At 33.2% G+C, this 15,182-nt stretch overlaps 2 protein-coding genes across 2 annotated transcripts; one reads left to right on the top strand and one right to left on the bottom strand.

Annotated features, from left to right (window-relative positions):
- The first annotated feature begins 7,023 nt into the window (after nt 1–7,023).
- On the top strand, nt 7,024–7,752 carry LOC121266005 (VQ motif-containing protein 17). The gene has a single exon (XM_041169690.1). It carries the CDS (start codon nt 7,098–7,100, stop codon nt 7,578–7,580), a length of 483 nt encoding a protein of 160 aa, XP_041025624.1. The 5' UTR covers nt 7,024–7,097; the 3' UTR covers nt 7,581–7,752.
- A 2,682-nt stretch (nt 7,753–10,434) lies between these two features.
- LOC121263971 (probable plastid-lipid-associated protein 13, chloroplastic) lies at nt 10,435–14,486 on the bottom strand. Its single transcript, XM_041166972.1, is given in 8 exon segments — nt 10,435–10,589; nt 11,844–11,896; nt 12,557–12,768; nt 12,875–12,876; nt 13,243–13,342; nt 13,493–13,576; nt 13,651–13,772; nt 14,331–14,486. Coding segments are annotated over 8 exon segments (756 nt in total). The 5' UTR covers nt 14,418–14,486; the 3' UTR covers nt 10,435–10,493.
- Between the last annotated feature and the right edge of the window lie 696 nt (nt 14,487–15,182).

Raw genomic sequence — 15,182 nt, 5'->3', positions numbered from 1 at the left:
TTTGGCACATATTTAAATTTGTTATGAAGTAGGAGGAATTAGGGTTGGCATGCTAAAGGAACCTAAACAGTTATTTGATGCTTATACGCTTAGTGGTAGAATGGGCCTTATGGCGATCTTCCGTTTCAGCTATAGAAAACATCTTCAAGCCCGACATGGTTGGGATGAAAGTGCAACACTGAAAATGGAACTAGTACTGTGGAAATACCAGTATCTTGCAAAGCCAATTTATCAAGACTAGCTTGTTGCTAAAGTTGTTCCCATTTGGGGTCCATTTAACTGAATGGAGAAGATGGGGGCGGTCCAGGAAACTCCTGAAATTGAAATTATATATTAATATGACCCTACAAAAGCCCAATTTCTGAAAGGAAAGGAAAGGTTAGGAATGCAACGCCGCTCCCTGGTCATGTTGTGAATTGGTCTCCTTAGCCAAGCTGGCCTGATTTATTACTGTTATCGTTAACATTCATAAGATTTTGAAGCCGGCCAGTTTGTGATATTATAAATGGAGTATCTAAAAGTGGTGAATGTATATATATATATATATATATATATATATATATATATATATATCATCAGCATTCATCATCTTATGTATTATTGTTTGAAGTTCTCCCCCCAAGTACTGATGATTAGGTTTTCCCAAGTCGTGACAGAAGTAGTAGTACTGAATCACTAGGTAGGTTTTTTTTTTTCAAGAGTTCAATTTATTTCCCCTCAACTGATGATGATGATGATGAAGAACATTAACTTCACGCAATATTCTTGTGATATATGTATAGTCTATTAATTCATAATTTAGTCATGGTGACATCATGTAATGATGAAGTACTACTGATCTTATAATTAAGCCTTCTTTGGTTACACAAATTATCTCATCTCATATAATCATTACAATTTTCTCAAATTCTCCCACAAAATACAATAAATCATTCATCTTGTTCAAATATCAAAATAAAAATTATATTAAAAAAATTATGTTATGATAATATTTTATTCAACTTTTATCTCATCTCATCTGATCTGATCTGTATAACTAAATGAGGCCTAAGTCTTACTGATCATCTAAAATATTTGACAAATTAGAGATGTTTCAACCCATATTTTAAAAAGCACGGCTATACATCAGCCGCACTCTTTACACATCCTACATGTTTGTTTTTGTTTTTTGTTTTTTGTTTTTTTTCCCTCCCTCAACATGGTGTGTTGCGGCTACAGCAGCTGATGTAAATAATTTTTCTATTTTAAAACATGTAAAGCAATATTTATCTCTCCTCAATTCATGTGATTTATTTTAGGACCAAATGAAAACTCCAGTACTACTGGTTGTTTTTATTGTGCAATAAATATATATATATATATATATATATATATATATATCAAATTATAAAAGGGTCGAACTAGTAGTACTGATGAAGATGCTCAATTTGACCAATAAATTAATGAAATGATAATATAGATAATTATGTTGATAATCAACCTCTCAACTATCATCTACTATAATTAATTACACTGATCATACTTAATTGCTGCCTCATTATGAACAAACATTTCTTTTTCTTTTGAACAATTATTGAGGATCGGATTTTCCTCGTCAATTTTTTTTTATATGTTTGTTGAGGAATATATATATATATATATATATATATATGGTAATTAGTAATGTAACAGATTGGAGAGCTGCTTGACCATATATATATATATATATATTATATGCATGATGCCTTGGATGGATTAATATATATTATTTCACTGTTGCAATAAACTTGAAGGGAATTTGCTATAAGTATTTTATATTTGTAAGAATTGCTTAATGCATGATCGCCCTTGACTTGTAATGTCAAGGTCCATTTCCCTTCTTCCACATTTCTAGCCATAGTATTTATCAATATCATCTGTCCCATGCATGTACATGAGCATGCTATGGCATTGGCAGAGAATAATCACTTCATAAACCGTAAATCCAAAAACCGATTCATGTTATATCAGGTCGTGATGGTAACGAATACTCCTCGTTTACTTCCTTAATTGTTCATCGAGATTTGCGTGTTTTGGTTTATTGAAAAAAAAAAAGAAAAAAAAGAGAACAGTTTAGCCTTTTTGGATGAGTATGAGCCATATGTCTGACATGATGACATTCTGCTTTGTACAAATGAATAATTAGGACCACATGATATTGATTATGAAAACTACTGGCTACCAAAAAATAATTATTAATGGTCTAATTAGAGTGTAACTCTTAATAAAATTAGTAGAAAACTAATTTTATTAAGATAGCGATGGTTCCAAAAAGTATGTTCAACTCTATATTATAAAACTCTCTCTCTCCATATATATAAATATATATATATATATATATATATTTGTGAACACATGATAATCATCATGAGTGCATGATTGGTGTCTAAAACAGGACGATCCTAATTGTTGGAAACCATAGGATCTGTGAAATGACAAAAAAAAAAAAAAAAAAAAAAAAAAAGCTCTTTCAACTATAAGATAAATCTGAACTAGAACATATCGGTACAGCAGGTAATTATACATAAATAGTTTTATCTTATCTCATTTTATCTTATTATTAAAATTTTTTTAAATTTTCACACAAAATATAATAAACCATTCAGTTTTTTTAAATTCTAAAACAATAATAATATTAAAAAAATAATATTTTATTTAATTTTTAACATTTATTTAAAATCTTCTCATCTCAACTCACGATTCAAATAGGCCTAAATGAGATTAATTAATTTAAGGTTTTCATTGAGTAGGTCATGTACGTGCAACACATGATCATATATATAGACGTGGGGTTTTGCAATTAAAGTTAGTGTGAAATAGTTGAATCCGTTCATAATTCTCACTTCATGTCAACGTATGCATCGTTTGCTCATTTGTTCTGTGTACATACATGTTCAATGACATCTGCACTACGCCATATGATTAGTGAAATTAAATCTGAGAAACTACATTAATCTCTTTTTGTTTATAAAGAATAGTGTTAGTTTATTGAGTAGTGATACGTGTACTTATACTTTTATTTATAAGACTTGTACGATTAGTTTTTTTTTGAAATTCAAATTTTACATATCAAATCTCATCATTTTTAGCATATTAATAATTGACAAGTGGCGAAGTAAGTTTTTTGTAAATTTTTCTTAAATACATTTAAAATTTTTTTAGTTTATGGCAAGTTTGGGGGCAAAAATAAAATATAAAATTCTCATATCAGCTCATCTTATAATTATAACTTTTTCAAATTCTCACACAAAATATAATAAACAATTCAATTCTTTTAAATTTCAAAACAATAATAATATTAAAAAATAATATTTTAAACTCTCATCTAAAACCAAAAATTCTCATCTCTCTCCACACCACACTACATTTTTTAATTTTTTTTTTGTTTTATTCTTCTTAAACTAATTGATTCATTCTACTTATCATCTATACATTACATATTTAGTAAAAAATAAAAAATAAAAATAAAAAATTATATATAGTTTGTGTTGTGTATAGATGATCAGTATAATTTTTATTTTTTAATCATATCGAATATGGGTATGAAGTGCTTCAAGTCAACCTGCGGATCACTACAAAATTCATTTTAAAACTGTATCCAGCAATAACGATATCATGAAAAACAGAGAATGATCAAGTTGGAGACAGAGTATACGTTGGATGCGAGTAAAACCCAGGCAAGATCCAGCTCATGGAGAAATATGGGAGAAAGAGAGACTACAGTGAGAAGTGGGCGGAGGCTCTGCAGCGATGCGGCCCACAAAAGGACTTGGAACCACGTCAATGGCAGCGTCTCCCCCCGCAACAGCAAGAGCTTTGATAGCATTGGTTAAAGCGTACGCACGCGCACGTCTCCACGTGGCGGTTACGATTCTCCTACGTAGTGGTACAGTACTGGCTACTACCAGTAAAAAATAAATAAAAATTATAAAGTGGGCCGGCACGAGGGTCTCGTGTGGGTGTGATGTCTTGGTTTTGCTGAGGCAAACACAAGGAAAATATAATACATGCGTGTGGTGTGGTGTGGTGTGGTTTGTGGGCCGGCGTCACGTTATCTTTCTTGCATATGCTTTCACGTGGGCTTCCCCACCCCACTATAACACAATCAGAACCGTACGATCTCTCTCTCTCTCTATCCACCACTACACCCATCATATACGAATCATCCAACTAGAAATTATGTGATTCTTATGTTTAATTTATTCATAAACATCTAGTATTTAATCATTTATAAAAATATTATTTATTTATTTTTTCTCCTAAAATGCAGATTTGTTTGTTGAGAAATACTTGTCTTGATTTTATTTATATATTTATATATTTGTCTTGATTTTATTTGATGATAAATTATATTTGCACGCTCTTTCAAAAAATAGACAAATCTTGATACTCACATAAAAAAAATATATTTTTTTTAACAGTAAATTTTACTTTTAAAAAAAAAAAAAAAACCTCACCATAAAATTACTGTATATAACATTCATCTTATATATATATGTTTGGTTTGTACCTCCCAACCTCTCTGTCTCCACATCTTTTTCGATTCAGAAAGTCATTGTTCTGCAGAGCCCATAAAGACTTTTTAATCTACCTCCCATTGAGAATGACCAAGTACACCTTCTTATGCAATCTCACGATATGCTAATTATATGAAGTAATTTTAATAAGTTTTTACTTTGTTTATCTTATCTTAACCCTCATTCTTTATACAATCTTGTTTTCTTAATCATTAATTTCAGAAAAAAAATCTTTCTTTTTTATGTTGTTATCATATAGGGGTACTTGTTAGTTTGAGCCTAATAAAGGCTGTCATTTCATCAAGTTTCGCCATTGATCAAGGTCGCTTTCATGCCATTAGATTCAAAATATATTTTTCCTAAAACTTAGCCACGTGGCTCCATTAATTAATCCTATAGTACCCCTCTCTCTCTCTCTCTCTCTCTCTCTCTCTCTCTCTCTATATATATATATATGATTATTCAAAAAAGAGTAAATTAGATCCTATGAATGTCATGAACAGTTGTGATAATATTTGACTCGCAAATCAATGATAATAAAAATTGCCTTCATCTAAAATTAGAGATTGTTCCAACGTAACATTAAAACTTATAAGACGAGAAAAATAAACATATCAAGTGAGTTTAATATATAAAATTTATTAAATCTCATCTCTTGAATAATATTAAATATCTAATCAATATCACAAGACTTATAGCTCAACAATCAGTTGCACTTAATTACAATAAATTACCACAAAACATTTTAATCGATTCAACTATTAATGATTTGCCGTTGAAAGGGAAAAAAAAAAAAAAAAAAAAAACCAGAGAATCTTTAGTAACTTAAAATATAAAACAAGAAACGGGTTAGGACTCCTGCAGGTTGGGTCTGCAACGCGGATTACGTACGGCTGTCGTTTTGTGGAAGCCATGATTTCGGTTTGTATTCCAACCACTGGCGTGATTCGTATAGTTTATGGTTTTGGGACCAGACCACCCCTTCTGAATTTTCAGCCCACATTACAAACGGCTCCAACTCCATCGATCCCATTATTTTTCCCACCTCTATGATATAAGCATTGTTTGTCTATGAAAATTACGATATTTTCGGTTTAGTTAATTAGGAAAGACAAGTGATAAAATCATAAATATTTTTTTATAAAAATAATCTAACAAACTGACGTGATTTTACATGATATGTTAGATTTATTTTATAATAAGAAGAATTTATGAAATTATTTCATACTGCTTGATTTTTTATTTTTTTAATAATAGGTGGTAACAAATTCAAATATATTTAATTTCCGAGCTAGCAAGCTAGGTCACTATTGGGATGGATTTGATAGCTCAAAATATTTCATTAATGTTTGAGATAATCGGTATACTTCATGTGTTATCTTTTCAATTATTCTATTAGGAAAAATGAAAGCAGCTTGTACGTACAAATGGAAAAGGTCTACTCTTTAAGAGAAAATGATGTGTTTGGGATGGTAATCAGCGCCATATTAGGGAATTAATTTTCTTCTAATGCTCTTCCTCCCATTATGTCACCGACTACACACGTCACATTGCCTTGTAATTATTCTAAAGTCATAATACTTTTTTAATTATGTGTTGATTATATTTTATTGTTTGATGGACCTTATTTCACTATAAATATATAGGTTCTACTTCTACTACTGAAAATTTAATTCTTTAATGGTGATATATAGACATAAATGCCAAATAATATATATATATATTGTGACATTAACGCCCAATTTTGAGTAATGGTTGTTGAAGGGTCTTCTAAACAAATTAAAAAAAAAAATGATCAAAAGAAAGAGACACCAACAAGGACCTCTAAAATGAGCGGCCTCTTCAATTTGTTTTCACATCATTCTCATCTCATCTAATATAATCATTACAATTTTTTTAAATTTACACACAAAATAAAATAAATAATTTAATTTTTTCAAATCTCAAAATAAAAATAATATTAAAAATTATATTCTAACAATATTTTATTTAATTTTTAACTTTTATTTCAACTTATCTCATATCTTCTACAAAATCAATCGAGGCTAATTAGCATATTGTAAGCTTTTAGAGAGATTATCTAGGCAACAAAAGGGCCTTTTGGTCATTACAAGAAAGATGATATGCATTATTATGTTCATATATATATATATATATATATATGTATATATCGTCCCCATCTAGGTCTCTCAATCTCTAGCTAATTAAACTGCATATTCATAGACAAAACATCCATTATAATTAGTATTTAATTCACACTTAGGGAATTGGGGGACCATTGAGTTCTGTTTACTTTATTGACTTACTTGCAATCTGCCAGACAGGATTTCATCTACTACTTGCTCCCAACAACAGATCAGAGCTCCTTTTTCTTTTTTTTTTTTCTTTTATTTATTTATTTTTTGTCTCCATCTTTTAAAATTATCTCTGTATATTGTCCTGACTCCTTCCCTTCAAACATTAGTACATTACTTCTCCACCCATATATATATAAAAGCATTCCCTTCAAACAAACACACCAACTTCTCCGCACCTGATCTCTCTCTCTGATCAAAGTTTTCCATGGATTTGAAGGCAAAGAAACAAACTTGGACACCCTGTTCAACTTCACCTCCCCTAGCCATGCGCCATGATTCAAAGAAAATATCCAAGCCCAAGCCAAAGATACGCATAATTCACATATTTGCACCCGAAATCATCAAAACCGACGCAGCAAACTTCCGCGAGTTAGTGCAACGACTTACTGGAAAACCCACGGAAAAGGGCTGCAATAAGAAACCGAGAATTTCCCTGAGAGAAGAGCCAAGAAATGCTTCATCCGACAAGCCAGTGGCCAAACTGGAGCTCCGAGCTGGGTTTCGTGGTTTGGAGTCAAGGGAGAGAGTTAAGGATGAGGAAGGGATGTGGAATGGTGAGAATTCAGGTGGGTTCTTGGGCGGCTTTGCAGACTTGGAGGGTTTTATTCAAGAGCTTGGTGAATTCCCATTTCTTCCTTTGGATGCGTCACACATGCATGGGTTTGGAGAAGCTCAATTACTTGCCTAGATAGTGATGAATCAAATGGTTTTTTCTTTTATGGCCTCTTCTTCTTTTTCATTTGTTTATGATTAATGTTTGATCGTCAGAACTTTGTTTTGATGGTTTTAGCTAGATGGTTTAACAGTTTTATCTTTTATATTGTATCTCTTTTTCTACTTGATCTTCTGAACCTCTGATACTCCAAGATCTCTCTATGCTGTAAATAGAAGAGCTATACTTTCAGGATTCTCCTCTTGCAGAGAAATTGCACTTAATTCTACATGATTACATTTGGATGTAGTAATCGAAAAAAATTTCTCGACTTCCTTTCTTTGTTTAATGACTCCTTCGAAATTTTAGTTTGATGTATTAGGGTTTTGTTTCTTTCTTTTGGATGTGGCACTGGCTTGATCTTGTCTTGTCTGCGTGGGCTTCTTCTCTCTCTCTCTCTTTCTCTCTGTGAACAGCATAAGAACGTGCAGAGTTTTATATAGATAAATATATTACTTTTCTTGCAGGACTTGTTAAAATTTTCATTTATATGAATTTATTAGTAAAGTCGTCTCTAGGTAGTTCTTATCCTGTCAAGACAGACATCAAACTGAAACACAATTCATATGATTAACAAATTTCAGGCACATCTGCCAAGTTTAGCAAGCCCTATTGAGAACTTCCTATCTATGGGCTAAATGGGGTTTAAGTGGGCATAAGCAATCAGAATCACATGCACAGTACTGAGAATAGTTTTATCACTGCCATATATTACAACCAGTTTAATCATGATCAGTTCACCTGATACTGTTGGTGTTGCAACAATGCATACAATTGGAGAAATGGAGTCTTCTCATAGAAAATAATATAAGATCTGGAAAGGAGATCGTGTTGAATTACATGATGATATCTTTGCATGTTATATTGGCAAACTGCAATGCTTTTTTCTCATTCATTTTCACTGCCTAGACAATCTTAACATATTTACTACGCGTAATACATGTACTGCAGGACCAAAGTCTGAGTGATCTCTAATTAACTGCTAGGAGTAGTCATTTTTCGTAACACTTGCTCGCTCTCTGTGTACGTAAATGATTAGCGTGTACAAATCAACGAGAACAGATGGAGCTCGGATTTGATTTTTACAACTAATCTGCACGTTTCCCTTTCTCTATCTTTTGGTTGTAGTCATGTAGTAACAAATAACATGAACTAGAACTGGATCGACGAGCGCGTTCGGTACTTTGAGCTAGCCTCGGCGCTATAATTTGATGATAATTTTATAGACTAACAAATTAAAGGAGAAAATAATGGGTGTGAGAAAGTTTGAGTCTTGGCAGGGGTGTCAAATCGTGTTAATGCACGGGTCGTGTTCGTATCGTGTTAAGATATGTATATTATATTATATGCAGGATCAATCCGAATACGACCTGTTAAATTTATTGTGTTAAAATCTCAAACCCTAACACCACTCATTAATATAACAGATTGACATGACATGTCCCATTAGTGAATACTACAAAATAAGTTAACACGACACGATCCAACTCGTTTTAACCCAGTTGTGTAAATGGGTTGAACATATATGAAATTAATCCATTTGACTTGATTAAGTTTAGCATAATTTAATATCTATAAAAACTAACTATAAGTCCAAAATTACAATCCAAACAATAAAAATATCGAAATTAAAATTTCAACAATTTTACTTCTAGGTATAATGGTATAATTGTAACTTTAACTTTCTTAACAGGTTATAATAAGTTATAATAGGTCAAAATAGGTTGACTCGTACTTATCAACCCGTTAAGCAATCGTGTCTTAATGAGTCAACCCGTTTTGACCCAAACCTGTTAAGTCTAAATCTAAACCTGCTATTATTGTATTATGTTCATGTTGGGTTAACGGATCGTATCGCATATTACCACCTCTAAGTCTTGGATTGCAAGTTATCGATCTGGTGAAATGAATATCTTGTTTTTTTTTTTTAAAGAAAGACCCTAGCTTGCCATCAAGTTTAATATTAATAATTGACTTGAAAACAAATGATCAAGTCAACATGTTTTGGTAAACTTTAATCACAAATTGCAATATTGATTCCATGGGCGGCGGTTGAATGGGATTAATTTGGCCGTTACTTATATAATTAAAACTATTAGATTAATAATATTTTACAACTTTGGTGGCGTAATGTGTTGATTTCTCCAAAATCAAAACTTCAGCTTCACTTGGAATCTCTCCCTTAAGGGAGAAAATGAAAATTAATGACTCCAGTAATAATTACTTGTTTTATATATATATTATATGTCCTTACTCCTAAATAACAAAAAAATATAAAAATATAAAAATATAAAATAAAATAGTCCCACATCTCGGGTTGAATCAACGAATTGTGAGTGGCATTAACAGATTATAAACTTTTAGAGGGATGATCACTTTTATTTCACTCTTATTTTTAGCGTTTTCATTAATTTGCATTATTTATCAATCATTGTATTTGTTGTTTTGAAAAATACAGTTGATCTAACCGTTAATAGTACATCAAATGAGTGTTTTGTTTGTATATGGTACACGTCTTATAAAAAAAATCTTATCGGATTCAAATGACAAATTCGCCGTCTTGCTGACCCATGGGAATGGGGTTTTGTCTTTAAGAGGTAAAAATAAAGGCATGGAAGACCAGAAAAAAAGAAAAGAAAAGAAAGGAACAAACAAGTATTAAATTGCCAAAGTAGAGCAATTTATTTTTGTCAAAGCTGCACGGCACTTGTTAATCAAGCAAGTTCACACTCCACACAAGCAAGTTTGTTCACATTTACAAGGCACGACTAAAATGTTCGAAGCAGCTCAGAGAGAGAGAGAGAGAGAGAGAGAGAAGAATGTAATTCTAAACTCATATAGGGTGATTGAAGTAGAGGAAATTTTCAGTTTTCATACATGTACAAATTCCTAACTCTCATACTCCGAAACGGATTCTGCCGAGGGAGAAGGGGGCGCAACCAATCTTGTTAAAACTTCAGGCACTTCAGCTGTATCCCTTATTATCTGTGCAAAAAGAATTTAGATGGTCACAAAAATCAACAATTCTGGTACTAGTTGCTATATATTCCTACAAATCAGGTTAAAGGTTTTGACCAAACTCTCAAAAGTCTTCATTATCATCCTTTCAAATGACAGTAACATAACAGGATATGGTGATTATCTATGTTATTTCACTTGCCCATCATCTCGGCCACCCCTCTTCCCAACCACATCTAAAGGTTATGCACAGAGCCAAAAGTACTCTTAACAATCTTTTAGTTTTTATACCATTTCATACTGATTATTTACTGCAAATATCATCCTCTTTTACTTTCTGGGCAGTCGAGTTTGCAACCACTCGATGATGTTAAGTAATGTACAAGAAGAAATGTTCAAGTGAAATAGTTTAATGGTGCTAATAGGATAAGGAATCAGCAATGTGAAAGGTAGCAAGAGGTGAAAACGGAAAAAATAAGAACTAAAAAGACGATTTTTTTTAGAATTGACTTTTCCCTATCCTGCCAAAACAAAAGGCCCTCCACTTTTCCTTCAGGATTGGTTTCCATGATACGGGTAGGTTGGTGCTTCCAAATATAACAAAAAACAAATGAAGCATTTTTACCAAAACTTTCCCCTGAAAAACATTTCCAGCTCGAGATCACCAATTAAAGCAAAGGTTATTTATAGATTATAACTCTAATCGCATTGATCAAGTCGCACCAGGGAATGCTTGGGGAATGAGATGAGAGTTTTATGAATAGTAATAAGATAGTTTGTAAATAGTAATAAAATGGTTTGTGAATAGTAGTGAAATAGTTTGAGTTAAGTATTTTTTGTGTTTTGGGGAAAGGAGAGAGAAAAAATTGAATAAAAAATATTATAAAGTTAAAATATTGTTATAATATAATTTTTTACTATAATTTTTATTTTAGAATTTAAAAAAGTTGAATTATTTTTTACTTTTTTTTTAGAAATTTGGGAAACTTGTAATTATTAAATTGAAAAAGTTGTAATGATTAAGTTGAAAGCATTTGTGTTTGAGTAATGTTTGAGAATGAGATGAGATGAGATGAGATGGGATGAGATGAAACTTATTCCCAAACATCCCCTAAAATTCGTGTTAAGAGTTAATACAGCAATCGAAGATGGCAGAGATTGACTTTGTATACATCATTATATACTTCTGCAGCAGTATCAGTGAGACAAAATTTCAAGGACGACACATATAAATATTATTCAAACTTGTTCAAGGAGATTATGCTCAGTAAAAATACTTGCAAGTATTTCATCATCAAGATAAGAAATCATAAATAGTCTCTGGAAAGATCCACCTGTATACAGGAAATCAAGAGCTCAGCATACAACAGCTCAGCATACAACTGAAAAAATACAGGTAAAATATGATAACTCCCATTGGATTCCATAAAAGTTTGAACTGTTACTTATCAAATTAACAAAAAAAGAAATTTGAATCATTATTTTCCATATATAACTTGTTTATGAATTTATATTTTTCCAATGAGGCATTTGCAGGGAGTACTTGCCCACCACAACAAAGAACGGCAAAGAAATTGAAACAGCATCACTCAATATGCCCAAATCCTGAAGAAAATTGTTGAGAAGTGTTTTCATACACAAACCCACACACCAAGGATGTATAACATTTCTACGTGAAAAACTCTGCGGCCCTCTGCAGGTTCTGACACCTCAGGCAGGTTTGCATGGTCAGTTGAACTCTTTATGTACAGCACCACCCAAGGTTACGCGCAACGAGTGGGAAGATTTAAAAAATCAATGACACCTTTTTTTGTCCGGATCATGATCAGCTACTTCAATTTCCAATTAAAATGATAAAAGTTATACATAATAGAACCAAATTAAGTTGATTTCCCAAGACAAATCTACCCAATGGATTGGTAGAAATCTATGATTTGGAGGTTCATTTGTTCAACTCCAGTTAGAAATGAAATTACTAAAAAAGACTTACTAGCTAAGAGGAATTGTTAGCCAAGTGGCAACGACATCTCGAATAGGAACAGGCAGTCGTTGCATCGTATTAACTGCCTGACCAAAAGCACCTCTTAGCTGTTCTGGTACTGTTTCTTCAATAACTGTCGGAGATTCCATGATACCTTCAACATATTCCTCTTTCATACGAAGCGGTCACTCCACGGATAACCTGGTGGATAGAAAAATTTGCTTTCTATCTGCATTTCACCAAAAAGCACTCCAGAATAAAAGCAAAAATGAGAAAAATAAAACGGGATGTAAAAGTCCACTGTGGCAAGCAATAATATGCCCACATTAACTCCTGTACACAAAGCTCTCAACAGTTGCAAACACAAACAAGGGGAGTTGATAAAATGTACAAAAGAAATCATAAAAGCTGTGCCAAGCGCAGAGATCACTTGGAACAACAATCTGAAGAACACTGATTTCAATCAACAACAGACAACTTTGCACCACTAAGCATATGATTATTTCTCTGCATTAAGCAAAAGGGCATTCCAAATGGGAAACTCCCATACTTTCCAAACCAACCTTTTAACCCAAAGAGCACAGAATATATCTTTTTAGACCTTTTCTGGATACTGAATCGCAAATAAACTTCCATGCAAGAATACCATATTTATGCAATCATCTACAGTGAGGACAGATAAATAGACATTTAAGTTACTACCGAGTTAAGTAATTTCATGGTCACTGTAATCTTTGCATATCCTTCCTTGATCGACACATCCATTTTTGACAAATTAGCCAAAGTTGAAGGAAATCTCCTACAACAATACAGGCATCAAACCAAGGCTATTAGCCACCACTCAATTCGACCAAATTTAAATGAATAACAGAAGGCTTTTACCATCACTTCCAAGGAGGGGGTAAAGGTTGAAAATACTAGCAAACTGAATAATAAACAAAGCACTCACACAAATACAAATCTAGCAGCAGATAATCCAGGACTTCCAGACCCAAACCACTCAAAATTCCATCTACCTTCTAGAAAGGGCGATCTGGATAGCTGAGGAAACAGCATCTCATACTATGTATATAGATATGCAAATTCTTTGCTTGAATAGGCACCTACGTAGTTGGTCTGGGCATCGGATTGAGCTGCTCCAAGCCAGTTACCCTCTCATTCACATCGATGAGCTGTATATCCGTTGTTTTACCAGTTACTAAACCCTCAAAACCACCAGAATCTTTAAACTGGAAGCATGGCCCCACAAACAAATACCAAAGAGATTGAGCTTGAGAATTTACAAAATGCCATAATTTTCCGTATGAATCAAATCAGAAAATTATAAAATTATACCTATCAAAAGCGCGGAGACGGACATAGAAGCTATGAATACACATAAAGCTTAGAATTCTTGCTCTTCCACATATCTTTGACTTAAAGCAAGAAGAAACAACTAATAAATGCTTTAAGTTCGATATGTATCAGATCAAATGAATGAAACTAAGGACCAAGACAACCGAAGAAATGAAAATTACATAACATGCCAAAAACTTTGTACTTCTCATTTCAAATATTTTCTCAGCAACCAAGCAGATTCGTAAAACTAAAAGCTTGTCTCTACTGGACTGAATTAAAAATAAAACTTACAATAATTGACTTAAGCATCGGATTGAAGAACTAAAGTAAACTATAGCAAATAAGGGAACCAATTTGAACAAGTAAAATCATGCGAAAATAGAGTATAATATAAAATAAGACGTTCTGCTTCTATATTTTATAAATAGGAACAAAAAAGTGACACTCACAGCGAGAAGAAGGGATTCTTTAGCGGAAAGCCTCTCCATTTCCTTACCGTAAGCTGCCGGAGTTCCCTGTACGGCCTGCTGAACCATTGCTCTGAAGAAGGACTTCCTGCCAATGCTCCGGAAAACGTACAATTTCCGATGAGACCCCGGCGACCTAGCGAGGGAGACAAGTGGAGTACCTGTGGCTGGGGTAGAGAAAAACTGAGACGAGCATTGGTGACAAGGGCGGATTGTGGAGATTGAGGGGAGTGAGCCTTGTACGGACGCCATTGAAGGATGAGAGCTATAGCGGGAAACCCAAGGTCTGGGGAGTGGACTTAGTGGAGACAGGTGAAGCGGAAAATGGCAACCGGTGGGCGGAGGAAGGGAGAGAGAGAGAGACGGGACGACGTCGGTCCGAAGGTATTTTTCGTTTAGCTAAAACAATAGTTAGAGAAATAATGGAGATGCGGGTATCGAACCCCGTGCCTCTCGCATGCAAAGCGAGCGCTCTACCGTTTGAGCTACATCCCCAACCCACATGGAATGGCTTTAGTTCTATTAATTCTATTTATTAATTTAAACTTGGGGAAAAAATTTTATTTACTGGTGAGTGAAATTCGGTGGTGCTTCTATTTTCCTGCCATGGAAGTCGACTCAGAGAAGAATCTCCAGAGAGAACAATCTACCTCCTATACCTGCCTGGTAACTACTCTCTCTCTTCCTTATTCATTAATTTTTAACTCTTGCATCCCACTAGCATTTTCCCCTTTCAATAGAAAAAAAATTATCAATAAACTTGTACTCTTGCCATTTTCCAACTCTCAATAAATTCTTAAATCTCCTGATGCAAATAGAGGTTTTTTTATGTCT

This window comes from Juglans microcarpa x Juglans regia, chromosome 5D (assembly GCF_004785595.1).
Source record: "Juglans microcarpa x Juglans regia isolate MS1-56 chromosome 5D, Jm3101_v1.0, whole genome shotgun sequence".
In the NCBI taxonomy this organism is placed as follows: domain Eukaryota; kingdom Viridiplantae; phylum Streptophyta; class Magnoliopsida; order Fagales; family Juglandaceae; genus Juglans; species Juglans microcarpa x Juglans regia.
The sequence above is the reverse complement of the archived record's forward strand: the minus strand, read 5'-3'. Positions and strand labels throughout refer to the sequence as shown.

Excerpts from the sequence above, each read along its gene's own strand:
- LOC121266005 (XM_041169690.1), top strand. The coding sequence starts at position 7,098 with ATGGATTTGAAGGCAAAGAAACAAACTTGGACACCCTGTTCAACTTCA.